This window comes from Petaurus breviceps, unplaced genomic scaffold (genome assembly GCF_028583685.1).
Source record: "Petaurus breviceps papuanus isolate PSGF00001 unplaced genomic scaffold, PetGlider_PUasm1.0 140, whole genome shotgun sequence".
Lineage (NCBI taxonomy): Eukaryota > Metazoa > Chordata > Mammalia > Diprotodontia > Petauridae > Petaurus > Petaurus breviceps.
Genome location: NW_027185698.1, coordinates 39,517,745 through 39,538,550, shown reverse-complemented (window position 1 = coordinate 39,538,550; position 20,806 = coordinate 39,517,745). Strand labels below are relative to the sequence as shown.

The following is a 20,806-nucleotide window of genomic DNA, read 5'->3' as shown; positions in this document are numbered from 1 at the left end:
GAGAGAGAGAGAGAGAGAGAGAGAGAGAGAGAGAGAGAGAGAGAGAGAGAGAGAGAGAGAGAGAGAGAGAGCTGAACTCTAAGGTCTTGTGCATATCTAAAATGCTATAATTCTATAATTCAGAAAAAGGTTAGGGAGAGAAAGATGAGGGTGGGGCAGGGCATGATCAACTCAAATGTTGTGCAACATGAAACAACATATTGGTGGGTTCTTTTAAATTAGTTAAAAACATGACTTTCCTGTGATGATTTCCTTTGGATTTATATTATTTTTTATTTCTACTTTATTTATTTTAGATAAATAGCACTATTACTACTCTTCTCAGCTTGATGGAGGGGACAGAGAAGCAGAGGTATCAACTATTTGTTAAGGATTTTAAAAGTGGAGGAGGGGATACTTATTCAGAGAATACACAAGTAGGTTGTTTTCCTGCTTGGCTAAAAGCATTTGATCTTTTAAACTTCCAGTTTGCAAGACAAACCAGAAGAAAAATGCCAAAGGATTAAACTTGTCTCTGGGGAAACTTTTATTTGCATGTTTTCATTGGACAAAAATAAATAGAAAAAAATAAACAGAAGTATCACCTATGCCTTCCTCCTTCCTGATTCACCACCACAACCACAACCACCAAAAAAAAAGTGAATTTCCCTCTTCTGAACCTCCATAGCCCTTTGCTTATACCTTTATTATGATATGTATCACATTCTAAGTGAAAATTATTTGTGTTTGTGTTTTATTATAGAAGCCAGACTCTAAGTTCTTTGAGGGTAAGAACTTTATCTTTTACATCTCAGTTAAACCTTACTAATTAATACCATTCCCTACCAAACATATCATTCCATATACACATAGGGAAGGTATACAATGTGGGATATTAGAAAGAGCGGGAAGACTTGAATTTAGCATGGGCTCTGTTTCTAATTCAATTCACTTCCTCCTCTGAAAAACCAAAACATTGAACTCTATGATCTTTATGATTGCTTCTAGGATGGGGGGAGGGAGGAAGGAGTAGAGGGAGGGGTAGAGGAAGAAAGAGAGGGAAAGGGGGAGAGAGAGAGAATAGATATCTATATTTACAACCTTTCAGAACCATAGAATGACATAATTTCAGAATTAGAAGGGACCTCAGAGGACATCTAGTCCAACTAATACCTGAAAAATAATTCCCAGTGCACTGTATCTGACCAGTGATCATCTAATCTTTGCCTGAAGACATCCAAAGAAAGGGATCCCACCCCTCTTTAAGATAACAAATACCACTTTTATTATCACAAAGTTCTTTTTCCCCTTTTGCCACACTTAAATTTGCCTTTGTGAGAATTCCCTTCATTGCCAGTGAAGGCTAAAGATGGAACATCTAATCCCTCTAAGTTAGAACCTTTCAGATATTTGAAGGCAGCAAAATGAAATAAACAGAATCTAAGGAACAATGTATACAATAACAATAACAGAATAAAAGGGGAAAAAAACAACTTAGAAAGACATGGCTGCAATGGCCAATTATAATTACAAAGGATTGGTGATAACATTTTACCTATCCCCTGGCAAAAAGGTGATGAACTAGGGTGGCTAGGGTGGCACAGTGAATAGAGCACTGGCCCGTAGTCAGGAGGATCTGAGTTCAAATCCAGCCTCAGACACAACACAAAAACTAGCCTGTGACCTTGGGCAAGTCACTTAACCCCAACTGCCCTCCAAAAAGCAAAAAAAAAAAAAGGTGATGAACTCAAGGTGTAGAATGAGACATGCGATTTTATTTTCAGATAAGGGCAAACACAATGGTGAAGGGCTTTGTTTTGTTTAATAATAGATATCTGATTTAAAGAAATAGTTTTCTTTTCTTTTTTTTCCATGGGGGGGAGGATTAGTAATAATTAGTAATATTAGTAATAAGGATACCACAAAAGAAGTAAGAAAATAGTTAATGAAGCATGTTTTTAAATACCTAGAAGAGAATGGAACAAAGGTCAGTAGGAAACACACACAAGCAGGATGGTTTTGAAATTAACATGTTAATATATAGGGAACTGATTCAAATTCATAAGAATAAGAGCCATTCCCTAATTGACAAATGATCACAGGATATGAACAAACAATTTTCAGAGAAAGAAATTGAAGCTATCTATAGTCATATAAAGTGCTCTAAATCACTAATAATTAGAGAAGTGAAAATTAAAACAACTCTGAGGTACACCTCCTACCCATCAGATTGGATAGGATGACAGAAAAGGAAAACGACAAATTCTAGAAGGGATATGGGAAAGCAAATATGCCAGTGCACTGTTGGTGGAGCTGTGAACTAGAACAACCATTCTGGAAAGCAATTTGGGACTATTCCCCCCCCCCCAACTATTAAACTATAGGTACCCTTTGACCCAGAAATACTATTGATAGGTCTGCACCCCAAAGAGATCAAGAAAAATGTGCCAAAATGTTTATAGCAGCTCTTTTTGTGGTGGCAAAGACTTGGAAACTGAGGGGATGCTGACCAACTAAGGAATGGCTGAACAAGTTATAGTATATGAATATCATGGAATACTATTGTGTTATAAGAAGCAAAGAGGATGGTTTCAGAAAAACCTGGTAAGACAACTGATACAAGAATGAAATGAGTAGAACCAAGAGAACAATTTACAAAGAAAGAGCAATATTGTAAAGATAATCAACTGTGATTTAGTGACTGATTAACACATAGTTCCCAAAAATTCATAATGAAAAATACTATCCACTCCAGAGAGAGAACTGACAGACTTAGAGAGTGCAGTTTAAAACATAGTGGGGTTTTTTTTCTATTTCTTTCTATTTCTTGTTTGTTTTTTCTCCCAGAATGTGGCTAATGGGGAAATTTGTTTTGTGTTACTTCATATTTCTAATGGGTTTGCAGTTCTTGCCTTCTCAATGGGTGGGAAAGGAGGTGGGGAGAAGGGAGAAAATCTGGAACTGAAAATAAAATTGAACTACAAAAAGAAAATAACATGTTGAAATTATTATGTACTTTTTAAAAAAGCAAACTGTTCAATATATATATTTGCAGTTTCATGTTCACTTTTAAATCTATTTTTTATATGGAAATGATAATCTTATTTGGATTCAGTTATCCTCAGATTTTAGAAAAATGAAAAGAAGCTACTATGTTTTCCCTTTTCTCTGAGCTAAATACCCCCAGTCTCCCAAACCAGTTCCCATATGGCATGGATGCAAAGCCCTTCATCATCCTGTTGCCCTTCTCTGGACACACCTACTTATCAATGTCTATTGAAAATGAAAACTGAATAAATTTTTCCAAATTGGGCATGATCAGGGTAAAGCACAACAGTACTATCCCTCCATGTTTCTGAAAACCATGTTGCTCTAAATGTAGCTTGGGATCATATCTTGACTTCCATAGTAAACTCAATCCAATTGGTCATAAGCCAATAAATATCCTTCCACTCTTAATCCACAGGTTACACATCTAAAAGATATTACATACACATATACACACATATGCACATGTATATTACATCACATATTACTTGTGCATTACACACATGAGTACACCACATATGTGTTACATACATTGCATATATGTAATCTATGCCACACATGTTACATGTGTGTATATGTTGTGTCTTTGGGGTATGGATTATTATGTTGTGTGTATATGTAAAATGTATATTTACACACATATATCTTCCTGAAAAAAATCAGAAAATAAAATAAACATCTAATTAAAGGTTAAGATCATAGGCTTATTTATGATGCAACTGAGGATCAGCTTGCTGATGCTATCATGGTAGAATGGACAACATTCTGACTTTGAATTCAGAGTATTTTGCTTTAAACCCTGGCTCTGCTATTCACTACCTTTCTAAACTTGGGCACGTTGATTAACCCCTCTGGGCCTCAGTTTCTCATATATGAAATGAGGGGGTTGAACTAGATGGTCTCTTCCAGCTCTAAATATTCGATCCTATGAAATGAAACAAAGTTAAACAGCTATTCATGATAGAGCCAGGATTCAAAATTCTTTCTTCAAATAAAGTGCTTTTATAGAAAATACCAGAACTTTTTTCTTTTCCATTCTTTGTAAATGGATTAGCTGATCTTTTCTACATGAAATTAACAACCTGAGGACAAAGGGGCAGTCAATTCAACTATGGATTGTGTGATGTGCACCTTGTGATGCCTTCTAAATCAGCATAAACTTCCAATTGGTCTTTAAGGAGAGAATTTATGGACTCAATCTATCATAGCAATTCTGGAAAACTAGAATTATTCTAAAGATGAAGAGATCCTGAGGGTGGAGGCAAGTCAACCCTAGAGAAAGTAGGGTATGGAGTATACAGCCTTCTTGATAGGAAGACATAAGTTCTGAAGAAGTCAAGTATGAGTTGGTAACAACACTTTATCAATGAGAAATTCTTTGAGATATATATTATAAAACAGTGATGTTGAATTCAAATAGAAACAGGGCCACCTCACCATATAGGAGGATCCTTGAAGGCTTCAAATGGACATGCTTTATTACATTTTAGGTTTTTTTGCTAAATAGGTACCAATGACATTTTAATCTGTTTCAAACCATACTCAAGGGTGTTGTGGTGGTGTGCAGGCTACTGGCACTATGTTCGACATCTGTAGCATAAAGTATGTCATCAGAAAGTTGTATGACCACACACACACACACACACACACACACACAAAAGGGAGGCTAATTACTTAGCGATTATAAGTGATAATTGAGGCACATGTTCCACTGCTGTAAACACAACATGGGACAAGGCCCCAATATGTTCAATGAATCTCCTGTGGAGAGTTTATGGGACGACCTTGACAAGTGCTACACAGGTTGCACAGGCACATATGGAGTATGGTCCACATCACCGTAGGGGGTTCCAGCATTGCAGGTACTGAAATAACCCTCTACAGATCTTTTACTGAGAGAATGAAGATTGATTGAATGACTGAAAATTCATGTATGAAATGATTTATTGTTGTTGTTGTTGAGTCATTTCATTTGTGTCTGACTCTTTGTGACCCCATTTGGGGTTTTCTCAGTAAAAATACTGGAGTGGTTTGCCCATTCCTTCTTCAGCTCATTTTGCAGATAAAGAACTGAGGCAAACTGGGTTAAGTGACTTGTCCAGGGTCACACAGCTAGTAAGTGTCTAAGGTCAGATTTGAACTCAGGAAGATGAGTCTTCCTGTCTTTAGGCTCACCACTCTACTCACTGTGCCACCTATTTATGTTCAAATCACTATGCTAAATGCTGAGATTAATAGAAAAGCATGAATCACACTTAAAGACAACTTTCCAGAGTACTATTATCATAAATTACTTTCATTTGCAAGTCACCTAGCTGGGGTCTGCATCTTTCTTTGACATTCATCTGCAAGAACACAGTATACCAATTCTGTTTATTTGTAGCATGGCCATACTATTGACATGGGCTTCTTTTCCAGGAGTTGTATGGTAGAATCACTGTGTGCTTTTTACAAAATTGATGAAAACCTATTTAAATCTCAGATAAAAATATCTTAATACTTCAAATATTCCTCCATGCTTTGGATAATAATATGAGAAAAGAGTGCTGTGTGCTCAAAGATTGGAAAATAAATAGACCTGACCTTGTATTCCACTTAATGGAAATTTTGAGGGTTTTGGTGTGTTGTATTTTTTTTTTAAATAGAATCACAGAATGAAAAGAAATATAGAATGTGAGAATAGGAAAGAAACATTATAGAATGTTAAAGTTGGAAGGAGCTTTAGACATTTTTCATTTTTATTTGTATATATTTGTATCCCTCAGTAGAAAGTAAGCTCTTTAAGGGGAGGAGGGGGATGTTTAGCTTTTATCTTTCTATTTCCTTCACCTAACCCAGTGCCTTGCTCATTTTAAGTACACAATAAATGTTGGTCAAATTGAATTAGTTAACTGATCAATACTAACAACTAGAGATATTAGTGAAACTCTCATGACAGATATGGCATCTGAGCTAGACCTTGAAATAAAATAAGGATAATATGAGGCAGAGATGAGAAGTTAATGCATTCAAGGCATAGGGCTAGATGGGGTAGCTCATACAAATGTGCAGATGTGAGGTATGGAATACTGAGTTCAAGGGACAGCTAACAATTTAGTTTGAGCACAAAAGAGATCTGCTAAGGTGAATAATGTGAGATTAGAAAGAACTGGGTTTGGAACTTAGGCCACTCAATACTTTTCTTAGTCCATTGTTCTTCTCAGTACCCCCAGCTAAATCTCTTCTAAGCATCCCCTTAAGAACTGCAGCCCCCACTAGATATGGAAAAGAAGCTGAAAAGGTAAATGTGTTGACTTTTCTGCTTCCTCAAGCTTAACTAGAGAGCTGCATATGTGAGTCACCTCATGCTGCAAAGGAAACAAATTCAAGATGTAATTGCTTCTGCAAAGGTCAGGACATGATAAAATACCCCTAAACAGCTCTCTATAGCCTCAGCTATTGTACCTGAGTAGATTTCAATAAATGAAGGCAAGACTGTATGAAAACCAGAGGATGGAATTGAATGTCCTATAATTTCAGAGAGATTCAGAGAATATTGGAACACTCTTGTTTTTCTCTGATTCAGTCACTGGGAAAATGTTCTGTGATTGTTAATGGTCTTGCTGCTTCATTTCACTAGATGCTCCTTTTTTGTTTTCCCTAGAAAATCTTTGGTTCATAATTTAGTTAATATTAAGGTTTTGTTTAGGGTTCAGCAGCAATATTATACTGGAAAGGGGGATGGATTTGGAGTCAGGAGACCTGGGTTCAAATGCTGTTTCTATCACTTATTACCTTATGACCTCATACAAGCTATGTAACCTCCTTGAACCTCAGTTTCTTCATTTGTAATATAAGAACGTTGGACTAGATGAACTCTGAGGGCTCTTCCAACTATAGGTCTAGGAGCCTATGATTCAGTTGTATGCAGAATACAGTGCTTAAGTCTAGATAATAAATAATGCCTCCTCTAGAACCATCCATTTTCCCCACTCCTATTTATGGAATTTCCTAGATTATTGGGACCTGCTTGCCTGTGACCTCATAGGTGGGAACCATCAAGTAAAGCCCCACTCCTTCCTATAAAAGAGCTGATCTACCCTAATTCCTGAGTTGCCCTTATGTGTGTCATTATGTATCCATAAAATTGAGTGAAAGTTTGGTTTAATGATTCATCAAGTCTTGGGAGCAGACTCTCAAGACTCATCTATTTCCTCCTCATGAACACCATTATACTTGCAGAATAAGTATGGCAACATCCCTGGGTGAATGTCTTCCTTGTTTTGGAAGTATCAGTCCTACCCTACTGTGTAGAGTTAATGGGCTTCCCCACTTTGGGGGTGGGTAGGGAGTTAGATGCTGCCTTAATGACCTTCTGTTGTTGCCTCTATCTCCCCTTTAGTGGTACATTTATTTAAACTGTGTGGCTTTTTCCTTAAATTCAGCATATAAAAGGATCTACTGCTCTCAGCAATGACTGGCTCTTCTGGTCATGCTATGAAATACCACTAAGACCTAGCAATGACACTCAAAGGTCTTTATGAATAAGTAGATGGTCAACTGTGAAGTGCTAAAAATGTGGATTAATTGCAGTTCATTTTGATTAATTGTTTTGAGTAGAAGTGGCTATAGAAGCACTCAGATTTCCTTAAATTTTACACTGACACAAACTGCCCCATATTTTATCATAATCAGTACCATTTGATCCTTTTTTTAAAAAAAAGCAATTGGGGTTAAGTAACTTGCTCAAGGTTACATGGCCAGGTGTTCCTGGGTGGGTGCTAAGTGTCTGAGCTCAGATTTGATCCCCAGGTCATCCCGACACTGAGGCCAGTGCTCTTACTCGCTGTGCTACCTGGCTGCCCCCATCCTACTTTTAAAATCAAATTGATCAAGGACCAGATCTGGTCATTTCTTCTGGAATGTCAAAAAAGTATCCATCCTCAAGAAAGATGATTTAATGGGAATTGCCTTAGGTGACCTGTGACCAAGGCAGATAGAAAATGAGAGAATTATTTAAAGCCTAGGATTTAAATGAATGAGTCAAATTAAGTGAGCTCTGTAACATAGAGATAGATGACTCATGATCTCAATAATAAATATCATAGCCACAAACCCTGATGCCATAAAGAAGTATTACTGTTCTTAAGCAGGATCCCAGGATGGTTTTGTTTGGCTCATCAGGTAGACAGGAAGATCCTAAGATGGAAAGACAGGGAATGATGTTTCTAGTGGTGGTAGACTTGCAGCATGGAGTAATGCAGTGGTAGAACAGGTTTCTACAATATGGGGCAATGAACAGAGCCCTAACTTTAGGTTAGATTAGAATACTGGCTTTGACACTTGTTAGCTTTGTGATTATAGGCAAAATATTTAACCTCTTTGAACTTGTTTGTTTATCTGTAAAATGGGGATAATAATTGTTGTCCCATCTACCTCATAGGGTTATTTTGGTGAAAGCCCTTTGTAAATATTAAGATAATATGTCCATTAATCAATAAGGATTTATAGAGCACCTAATATATCCCAGGTACTATAATACTCATGGAGGACAAAATCAAAAATGAAAGTTCCTGCCTCAGGGATCTTCCAGTCTCACTAGAGGATAGAATACTGCATGTATAAGTAGGGCTGGCAGGGCTAAAGATCAAGACTGTCAGAATTATGTGTGTAAGAGTGGCTAGGTGGCATAGTGAACAGAGCACCAGCCCTGGAGTCAGGAGGACCTGAATTCAAATTCGGCCTGAGACATTTAACACTTACTAGCTGTGTGACCTTACACAAGTCACTTAACACCAATTGCCCTGCATTCCCCCTCCAAAAAAAAAGCAGAATCATGGCTGTAGTTATAATTTATACACACCAGTTTATGTAGCTGACATATATAAGTTCAATATTTCAGATATCTGTGATTTCCTCTATATGGACATTCCTTCCACCACCACAGATTGCATTCTCTCTATAACTTTTCGATGGTCTTTTAGAGTTGTTGTGGTCCAAACCTTCTTCCCCCATAACAATCACTCTAATGATGATTATGAACATCAATAGGTTGGTCACAAGAATACAAAATCCTGTTGAGCCCTGGGACAACCCAATGAAATTACAGGTCTTCGAGGTATTGCAGAAATTGTATACATCTCCATTTGAGCTATAGTATGAGAAAGGTAGGACAGGATGCCCATTTTACAGAAGAAGACACTGAAGTTCAGAAAACTGGAGTGATTTGCCCAAGGTCAAAGAGCTGTAAATGGTAGAACTAGATCTAAGACTAGAACTAGGACTAAGACTATGCCTGGTTATAATCACGATGCTTTAGGTCACCTTGCTGCTGATTCTAGCTCATCTTTATGTTAGAATCACATTCTCCCCATTCAAGACTACCCTTGTGTTTTAGACTGGGATTCTAACACTTTTTGTATCAAGCAGTTTTTTTTTTTTGTATTGGCAGGTTGGTGAGGTCAAGGAATTCCTCCAAATCTTTTAAAATAAACAAAAATGTAATGGATTACAAAGGAAGTCAATTATAATGAAATTCTGTTTTCCAGATTTTTTTCTTAAATTCAGTGACTTCAAGTAAAGAACCCCTTCTATAGGATTAAGATTAGGAAGGAAGGAAGAAGACTCAGAACAAGAGTAATGACCCGAAAAATACTAATGGGTTGAGAGTTTGGAGGTCAGAAAAAAATAGGTTTAAGAGCAGTGAGGTGTATGATAGCATGTTATGGTCAGACTGAAGAATGTCAGGGTTTTTGATCAAGGAAATGAAATGCTTGAGGGTAATGGTGAGATTCAAAGTTTGAACTTTTCTGTGAATAGCTGAGGTGGGATGAAGGAATGAGTTATGGGATTCAGAGACCTAAAGAGCTGAGAAGTCAGAGGATTTGAGGGAGTCATCAGCATAAAGGAACCTAACTGCTCTAGTGGCATTTAACAAAAACCTACATTGCCTTTACCCAGAGAAATGAGTAGGAGGGGAATAGAGATATGAGCTGAGATTTCAATAGTATAGGGGATTCTCACTCCCTATATCTATGCAGATTAGCACTTTCTCTGCAATTTATAGTCTTCAAGAGTTGCAAAGCACCATGAGTCTAAATAACACCAGAACATGTCAGAGATGGAAACTGAACCCAGGTTTTCTGGTATTGTAGGTTAGATCTTTATATGCTATGGCACACACTACCTAGAAGAAATGACTAAGCATAGAATTTCAGACACCAAACAGGCCTGAGCAGGTTGTTAGAGGTGTGAATGAAATATTTGTTCAGAAAGAGCCTTGTAAAATCCTTCTCATTCTAACTTAACATGCTTAATATGACCAATAGACAGCTATGTCCAAAGGACAACCAAACTGTGCATACCTTTTGATACAGCAATAACACTGCTATATTTGTATCCCAAAGAGATCATAAAAAGGGAAAAGGACCCACAAGTATCCTTTTCATGGTGGCAAAATCTTGGAAATTGAGGGGATGCCCATCAGTTTGGGAATGGCTAAACAAGCTGTGGTATATGAATGTAATGGAATATTATTGTGCAATAAGAAATGATGAACAGGCAGATTTCAGAAAAAAAAGGAAAGATTTGTATGAGTTGATGCAAAGTGAAATGAGCAGAACCAAGAAAACACTCTATCACAATGCAGTGTGATGTCTAACTATGAATGACTCAGCTCTTTTCAACAACACAATGATCCAAATAAGTACAAAGGACCCATGAAGGAAAATGTCATATCCATTTCCAGAGAAAGAACTGATGGACTCTGAATTCAGATCGAAGAATATTTTTTTCACTTACATTATTCTTTTTCATGGTTTTTCCCCTTTTGGTCTATTTCTTCTTTCACAACAGTGACTAATATGGAAATGTTTTACATGACAGAACATGTATAATCTACAACAAATTGCCTACCGTTTTGGGAAGGAGGTAGAGGAAAAAAAGGAGAGAAAAATTTGGTACTCAAAATCTTATAAAATGAGTGCTAAAAATTGTCTTGATGTGTAATAGGGAAAAATAAAAGAGAAAAAGACTTGTATACAAAACTCAGTTTCCTCATATGTAAAATAAGGGCATTGGACTAGGTGACTGCTAAAATATCATCCAAATCTATATCTATAATTCTGTTACTCCTTTTCCCAAGACTAAAGACAATCAATATCACAGTCAGGATTTAACTCTTCTTTATGTCTTCTGACTCTAAATCCAGTGCTCTGAGAAGCTTCAATTTAGTGAATAGAGAGTTGTTATATTCAAGTGAAGAATACATGGGTTGGAATTCTTACTTAGATCAGGTGAGACACCCTGGGCAAGTCACTTAACCTCTGTCTGCTTCAGTCTTCTGATCTGTAAAAAGGAAGTAAACATAACACCTATATCACAAGGTTGTTATGAAGATAGATATGTACTGCAACTTCCAAGCCATAATATGATATACTCATACTAGTTATTATCATATCACAGATTCCTCCTATTCTTTGGCATTTTGACCTTGAGCTAGTCTTATCTTTTATGGTCCTTGGTTTCCTCATCAGTAAAATAGGAATCATTATACAAGGTATCCTAAAAGTCATGGTTCAGTTTCCTGTTTAATACCTTAAAACTTGTATGACCTACCTCACAGGGTTATTGGGAGAAAAGGTGTATTACAAGCTTTAAGATGCTATAGAAACATGAACTTTGATCAGCTTTTCAGTTGCCCAAGAAGTACAAAGATTTTTGCATTAGAAAATAAAATGATTAATATCACTACTCTTGCTTTCAACAATTAGGCTCACTTACCTATAGAGCTTTGTGGATTACAAAGTGCTTAACTCATAACCATCCCACAAAGGTGGTAGCTCAAGTAGGACATTAACTATTTTACAGGAGGAGAAACTGAGGAATCTTGTCTACCACCACTCTGCTACATAGCTAGCATATGATGGAACTTGGATTTAAACCCAAGTCTTCCGAGCCTACTTTCATTGCTCTGACATTTTCCTGCTAATAGCTGTAAAATGCTGCATTTGGGGAAGAATGTTCCCTGGATCCCTACCTCTTCTTTGCAGCCAGGCCAGACAGTCTGTGTTGGCTGCCTCCCCTTTGGCATTGACACGGCCGCAGTCCATTGCAGGCCCCACTGGCTCATTCATACTGCTTACTGCTCCACACTAAACTCTTTCCAAGCAGAAGAAGACAGACCTAGTACAATGGGAGTTCAGGGGAGGGAGAGGTCATTCCAGGCCTCAAGGAAATGAGCAAAGCCTAGCTGAAGAAGGGGGCATTTGAGTTGATCAATCTTACTCTTTCTGGCCATATGTCAGTGTTAGACCAATGAAGGGATAAGCCAAACAGATTTATTTCCCATGTGGGTAAATAAATTCCCCAGAGAACAGTGTGACTCCAAATCTTCCAATAGCACTTTTAATTTTCCAAATCACTTTAACATACACACACACACCATTTTATGTGATCATTGAACTTTGAGCTGGAAGGAACCTTAGAGATTGTCTAATCCAATCACTCATTTTATAGGTGAGAAAACAGAGGTCCAGAGGTAGAAGGTAACTTGCTTCAAGTCACACAGCAAGTAAGTAATGGAAAAAGAAGGACCCTGAACCTTCCTCTGTCTCCAAATGCATGAGGGTTCCCCCACACACATACCACCCACTTTGTATTAATAATCCTTTACAAGTTATTAAAAGGGCAGGGAAATGATTTGGATCTCCTTTTAACAGATGAAGAAACTTAATGTCAGAGAGGGGAAATAGTTGCCCAACATCATACAGCAGACTAAGATTAGAAATCCAGGGATCCTGGAGCAGTTGGATGGCTCGGTGGATAGAGCACCAACCTTGGAGTTGAGAGGATCTGAATTCAAATCTGACCTCAGACACTTGGCACTAACTAGCTGTGTGACCAGAAGTGAAAGAGCAAGGTATGGAGTCAGGAAGTTTGAGTTCATCGTCACTTATAATGAATAAATACTAGCTGTATGCCCATTGACAAATAATTTCATCTACCTAAGCCTTGGTTTTCTCATCTCCCAGATGGAAAGAATTATAATTTTTGCATTACCTACTTCACAGGGTTCTTCTGAGCTTAAGTGCTATAGAATAAGGAGCTATTATTATTGACCTGATCTTACAGACCCTCCACAATCTGGCCCCCACATGGTTTTCCCCCCTTATAGCATTCTACTCCCTTGACATTACTCTACTGTCTAGTCAAATCCAACTACTCTCTTTCTGCAGAATACGTCCTATTCTCTCCTTTCTATTCTTCCACTCAAACTGTTCTCCCTTCCTAAAATATCCTTCCCTGATCTCAATATGCATCAACCACAATTCTGCCCTTTTAGTCCTAGCTCCTTGAAACCTTTCCTGATATCAAAGTACTCCTTCCTCTCTGAACCTCCAGAGAACTTTAATTGGTACCTCTCTTCTGGTCCTTATCACACACCTTTGATATCACATACTTAATTTCATCTGCATGTCCCCCATGCCTAGAATATACTCACTCATCACTACTACTTCTTAGAATTCCTAGTTTCCTTCATGACTCAAATCAAGTGATCCTACCTGTATAAAGCCTCTTCTAATACCCATTACCACTAGTACCTTCCCCTACCCCAATTAAATTGCCTTGCATTTATTGTCTATGTACCTAATACATACATATACACATACAGAAATAATGGGTGGATAGATAGATGATAGAGTATAGGTAAACTTATAAAAAGAGATAGGTAATAGATATGATAGAAAGAGATATAGATTGATAGATGAAAGATAGAGATGTCCATGACAGATGATAAGATGACATATACATGATAGATAAATAGAGATATGATATAATAGATTGATAGAAATAGATGATACATATGATGGAAAATTATTGATTGATAGATAATGGAGAGAAGATATATTTTATATAGATATAGACATCTGTTGTCTCTTCTCAAGAGAATATAGTCTCCTCCAGGTCAGAGATTATTTCTCTTTTATTTTTATATCCCAGTACCTGACACATAGTAGATACCTACTAAATGCTTGTTGATTGATTGAAATAAAAAGGCAGTAACATCAGGGCAGCTAGGTGGCGCAGCACCAGCCCCGGAGTCAGGAGGACCCAGAATTGGTTCCAGCTCAGATACTTAACACACACACACACACACACACACACACACACGCACACAACTGGCCATGTAACCTTGGGCAAATTACTTAACCCCAATTGCTTTTTTTAAAAAAGGCAGTATCATGTAGGGGTTTAAGAATACTGGTTTTGAAGCTCAATCTGGGTTCAAAATATTCAGTTGTAGTATGATCTTGGGTCATGTCTCATCGCTAAACCCATTTTCCTACTCTGTGAAAGGTATGTGTTTAGTCAGTCATCTACAAGGCACCTTCTGCCTTTAAATCTATAATTTTGTGGTCCCTCTAAACTCTACATCAAAGATTCTTAAACTGGGATTCAAGGAATCCCAAAGGATCCATTGAAAGACATCAAGGGATTCATGAACTCTGATGAAAAATTGACATCTTTAGTTTCGCTAACCCCTAATTCTAATTTTAGCATTACCTTTAATTATTTTTTTAATTTCATTTCAAGAAGGGGTCCATAGCCTTCATCAGATTGCCAAAGAGGCCCATGATATATAAAAGATTAAAGCCCCATTTTAAGATCTTATGGTTTTAAATATGAGAATGCTGGGTATCTAAGCAGAGCTCTGGATCTAAATTCAAGGAATATGAAGATCCAAGATGATCAATAAAGTGAGTGAATAAAAAAAAAAAACTAGGGAAGCAAACAATATAGCAGATTGGAAGCAGCAGCAAAAAGGAGATCTTAAAATAGAGACTTCAAAAGCAGAAGAATAAGTCCCTAAGTAGGAGCACCCCTGTTCTGTGGTTGGACATGCTCAGGAGGAATTATGCTCTAATTCTCCACTGGGAGACAGTTACCCATCTGAGTAATTCAGGCAGTAAGTTCCTCTGCTTAGAGACTTAGAATGTCAGAGCTAGAAAGAACTTCAGGAAAGAGAGTGTTAGAACTACAATATTGACTATTAGAACTTAAATATAGAAAATAGAACGTGAGGCCTTGAAGATGACTTTAGCTTCTTGCATACTTCCTCCAGCTAAGTGGTGCAGTGGATAGAGTACTGGACCTAGAGTCAGGAATATATGAGTTCAAATATGGCCTTGGAAAATTACTAGCTGTGTGACCCTGGGCAAATCACTTAACCACTATATACCTCAGTTCCTAATCTGTAAAATGGAGAAACATTGGAGAAGGAAATGGCAAACCACTCCAGTATCTTTACCAAGAAAACTCCATGGACAAGTCCATTGGGTCAACCAAGAGTTGGACATGACTGAATGATAGAAACAACAATACTTCTTCCCACTGGTCAGATCAACAAATGAGTTCCCAAGGTGTTGGTTAGTTCAGGACCCAGAGTTAGAAGTAGGAGGATGGATGTAGGGATACTGCAAGTATAATGCCCTTTATTCCAGAATTTGATGACTCTCTAGTAGCTGGCATCCAGGAAGAGTCTTAGATTATACTGGTATTATAGACCAAGAAGCCAGATGTGACATCTCTGAAAATGTAACAATATAGCTCTGAGTCTCACAGCTCAATGGCAAGTTTTAAGTGACTAAATCATAATTTGATTAATCTCTATTATTATTTAATAAATCCTTAATTAATAAACCTAATCCCAATTGAATCCAAGGCATTCAATGTATCTCCAGTGGGTGTTAACTTTCTCTCATGGAGTAAAATTAATCAGTCAATCAGTAAGCTTTTATCTATTAAGTGCCTGATAATGAGGCTGGTACCATGCTAGGTATCATTGGTGCAAAACCAAAACCAAGAATTGTGCCTTCAAGGAGTTTTAATATTATTGGGGGAGACAACACGTACACATAAGAATATGTTCAAAGTAAGGATGAGGTAATTGGGGGAGGTGATGGGCTAGCAGCTGCGAGTGAGAGGATCAGTCAAGGCCTCCCTTGCAAGTGCTTAATAAATGTTTGTTGACTGATTGACCAGTATCCAATAAAGAATGCTATCTTTGAAAATAAAGGACAAGATTCTTAAAATTAGAGTAGAAAATTCCCCCAACTAGCCTCACAGACCCATTTATCTGGAGATGTAATTGCCATTAAACTGAGTGGAATGGATTATTAAAAACAAGTGAAATCTAAGGGAGTAGTCCCTCACTCTTTTAATGATACCATAGGAAGAGAATTCTAATAATCAAAGCTTCTCTTTCCCTGCACCTCCCCCTACACACAACATAGTCACCAGGCACAGTCCCAGGAACATTTCATTAATCAAAGTACTAGATATCACATTCCATTCACAAAGTGGCACCACCCTCTCAAGCCCAGTCTTATTAGGTCTTTGGCCATTCTCCACCACCCCCATCCTCAGTTGTCCACATAGAACTCCATTATGCTTATCTGGAAATTCCCAGGCTCCAGGCTAAAACTGATCAAAAAAAAATTGAACTTGGTTAATACTACCGTGTTTCCCCGATAATAAGATCTATCCCGAAAATAAGCTCTACCCTTACTGTGTAAGATTCCTCTAAAATAAGCGCTCCCCCTAAAATAAGCCCTATTGAGATTGCTACTGTAGTGAAGGTGATCCCCTGTGCTATACGCTACATTACGGTACCCTCTGTATGCACCGTCCCCCCGCTGTAAAACGCACGCCGTGCTCCGAGCTGCATCCAATCAGAGCTGTAGCAGTGAGCGCGTCATCCTGTTCTTCCCCAGTGATTTGCTTATTGAATAAAGGTACATTTTTTTGTTCACATTTACCTGTTTATTAAAATTGCTGTCAATGTTCATTAAAATAAGCCCTCCCCTGAAAATAAGCCCTCTGGTGTTTTTCTGTCCAAAAAAAATAATAAGACAGTGTCTTATTTTCGGGGAAACACGGTATCTTGTGGGGGAAGAGGGTTTAATGGTAGAGACCACATCTTGATAACAGAGGGGGGAAGGACATAAATCTAAAGAAAAATTGACAGAGATGTGGTTCAGTAAGTTAGAGCCACGAAGAAAGGTAAGACATTCTTATTCAATCCCAATTCAATAAATATTTATTAAGAGCCTACCATAAGAGAAAGGCATTCACCAACCTGGCATGGGGCATAATATGCTATTAATGGGGAGCTTCAGGTTTTTGGACATCTGTAGGAGTTTTCTGCCAAAAGCATGGAGGCTAATAATTTGTTGACATGTTCTCATTCATCATTTCATCCTTCTGGATCTGATGCTTATTAACAAAGAATTCTGGGGTGGAAATGAGGGAAAGTTAGAGAAAGCAACCACTCTATCCAAGAAGTAGTGAAAGAGGAGAGGAAAGCTCACCATAGCTGACACTAACCTTAGATTTCTGAAGAGCAAATTTCATGAGGTTCAATCAAATAATGAATCAATCAATAAACATTTATTACTAAGCACTTAAAGGCAGTTAGGTAGCTAAGTGGATAAAATGCTGGGCTTGGAATCAGGAAGACTCATCTTTATGAATTCATATCTGGTCTCAGATAGTTATTAGTTGTATGACCCTGTACAAGTCATTTAACCCATTTGCCTCAGTCTCCTTGTCTGTGTAATGAGCTGGAGAAGGAAATGGCAAGCCACTCCAGTATCTTTGCCAAGAAAACCCCAAATGATGTCACAAAGAGTCAGACACAACTGAAATGACTGAACAACAAAAGCACCTACTATGTGTCAGGCACTATACTAAATACTGTGGATACAAAAAGAGGCAAAAAATCATCCCTGCCCTCAAGGAGGTAGTGTCCCATGAATTCAAATCCCCATGTGGGAAATCAGGACAAAGATAGGAAGTGTTCAAGAAAGAAATTCTAAAGGCACAAAAAGGAAAGAATTCTGATGAGAATGAAAAAAAAGATGTCTATCTAATGAAATTGTAAAAGCCACAAGGGCAAGAACAATTTTCTTCTGTTGTACAATGGGAAAAGAGTACTGATTCTGGAGTCAGAAAATATTGATTCCAATTCCACGTCTGATGTTTACTACCTGAGAAAAGTACATAATGTCCTCCTCTTCTATGCTGTTGGCTTCCCTAGGTTTTTATCCATTCCCTTTACTGATCCTCTTGGGTTCTTACATTTCTTGAATTTATATCTAGGGCCTTGCCCTTATACTTAGAATCTTATGCTTATACTTAGGATCCTAAAATCTTAAATTGGTCTTTAACTTCTTTTTATGTCATGGACCTCTTTGGCAATCAGATGAAAGACCCCCTTCTCAGAATGAACTTTTTTAGAAAAATAATCATTAAAAGAAGTGCTAAATTTTAATTAGCATTAAGTGAAACTGAAGATGCCATTTTAAAAATTTGAGTCCATGAATCCCATGATTTCTATACAAGGACCCATTGGGGGTTCTTGAATCCCATGGTAAGAACCCTTGAGCTAATGCAGAGCTTCTTAAACTTTTTCCACTCACTACCCCTTCAGTGCTTCTTAAACTGTGGGACCTACAATTGACCCACAGCACCGACTGGTATAGGGCTCACAGAAACATAGATTTAGAACCAAAAGGTACCCTATAGATGACTGAGTAAACACATGCACTTTTACAAAGCACTGAACATCATCATCTCTAATGAAGAAGCTGGACTCATTTGCTTTCTTTCTACATCTATAAACACATGATCCTTTTTTAAATCATCCAATAGAAAGAACATTGCATGTGGAGTCAACTCAATTGGGATCAAGCTCCATCTATGCTATGAACAAGTCGTGTGAACCTGGGAGAGTCACAACTTCCCTGAGTTTCAGTTTCCTCTTAAGTAAAACCGGATGGCATAAATTCCTTTCCAATGTAAACAAGCCAAAATATTTTATTGATGCTCTTTTTTTGTACATTTCTGTCACTTCCTAATGTCACCTGCACCTCTACAACTCAATAAAACCCTCCCGTATAACAAAGTTCAATTAAGCAAAACAAATTAACACATTGGCCATGTTTGAAAGAGTATACTTTTATTTAAAACTTATAGCTAGAATCACAGAACTAATGGCTTAGAGTTTGTTGACTGTTCTCTTCTCATTTTTGAAAATTGGAACATTTCTCCAATCTTACATAGTCTCTTTTTTCCATAATCTTTTCAATATTACTGACAGTACCTCGACAATTACATCTGCCAATTCTTTCAGGACCAAAGGATGTAGTTCATCTAGGTCAGGTAACTTGAATTCAACAATGAGATCTGGGTGCTCCTATGAAAGCCTTTTTTAATTTGGGTGTCAACTCTTTCTCTTGATCATTTTTGCTCTATTATCTCCACTGCAGAGGTCATTTTCCTTTACAGAGAAAAGGAGCTCTGACTTCTCTCTATTATCAGTTATCATTGTGCCATTCAGATGAAGCAAAGACCTTTTCCCTTATTTGATCTTTTTTTCTCCCAATATAAAAAACCCCACCTTTTAGTTTCCTTTCCACAACCTGCCTCAATGACTTCTTCAGAGCTTCAGTATTCCTGACACTATTTTTAAGGACTAAGTACACTCAGTATAGTCTTCTTAACCCTCACTTCTATCTTTTGTATACTTCTTTTGAAAAATCTAGGTTGGGGCTTAGCAGCGGCCTGGATCCAGTGGCGTCCGCGGCTCAAAGCGCAGTTGTTGTCTCACCTCACCAAACCTCAACTCAATTAGGTCCACTTGGGTCTCGGCGCCATGAACATTCGCAGCGCACGGCTTTCTTACATTGCTGAAGATGAGAATGGCAATATCGTGGGCTATGTCCTGGCCAAGATGGCGAAAGATCCAGATGATGTCCCCCATGGACATATCACATCCTTGGCTGTAAAAGGTTCCCACCGCTGACTAGGTCTAGCCCAGAAGCTTATGGACCAGGCCTCAAGGGCCATGATTGAAAACTTCAATGCAAAATACGTCTCCCTGCATGTCAGAAAAAGTAAACGAGTAGCTCTGTGTCTGTATTCCAACACACTTAACTTTCAGATTAGTGAGGTGAAGTCCAAATACTATGCTGATGGGGAGGACGCCTATACTATGAAGCGGGATCTGACCCAGATGGCCAAAGAGCTGAGGAAGCAACTGGAGGTGAAGGAGAACAGTAGACATCTGCTGCTGGCCTCCCTGGAGAACAAGATGGACCCTAAAGCCAACCACATAGGGGACTGCTGCCGTGAGGAGAAGGGCCTAGGACCCACAGCTGAGGACAGCAGTGGCAGTGACAGCAAGGATCTTAGTGAGGTCAGCGAGACCACAGAGAGCACCGATGTCAGGCATAGCTCAGAGGCCTATGACTCGGTCTCCTAGAGGCCCCCAAGCCAGCCTGCTAGAGGTCTGGCCTGGGATTCCACTGCTCAAAAGCCATCCCCATCTCTGCCTCTGTTCCCCTTGTCCCCCAGCAATCCTTCCAATTAAACCATCTGGGGCTCTGGGCTGTGAAAAAAAAAAAAAAGAAAAGAAAAATCTAGGTTGGATTCAGAGTTGCTGTGTTTCCACATCAGTCTTCAGACAAATGGCATTTTGCATCCTTATTGAGATTACTTCCCTCTCTTTCTTCAGAATGTTATTCTTGAGCGTCCCATACTTCCTGGACTGGCTTCTCATTGTAGCATTATAGTTCTCTGGATCCTGCCTCTCTTTCTTCCAAACACTTTGAAATCTTCTTCCTCAAAATCATTACAGTGTTCATTATGTAAATTGCTCTCTGATTCTGATTAATTTGCTCTCTATATCAGTTCATACAAATCTGCTCAAGTTTTCTGAATTCTTCATATTAGTCAC

The 20,806-nt window shown here is 38.2% G+C and overlaps 1 protein-coding gene and 1 pseudogene across 1 annotated transcript in view; one reads left to right on the top strand and one right to left on the bottom strand.

The window, feature by feature from the left end:
* Positions 1 to 2,710, bottom strand: part of GPR78 (G protein-coupled receptor 78) — a 13,287-nt gene extending 10,577 nt beyond the window's left edge. Inside the window, exon 1 of the mRNA XM_069074096.1 lies at positions 2,692 to 2,710. Within this exon, the coding sequence (XP_068930197.1) occupies positions 2,692 to 2,710 (19 nt within the window). The remainder of the gene's footprint in view (positions 1 to 2,691) is intronic.
* LOC138150685 (N-alpha-acetyltransferase 10 pseudogene) overlaps positions 1 to 20,482 on the top strand; it is a 43,554-nt pseudogene extending 23,072 nt beyond the window's left edge.
* The last annotated feature ends 324 nt before the right edge of the window (positions 20,483 to 20,806 follow it).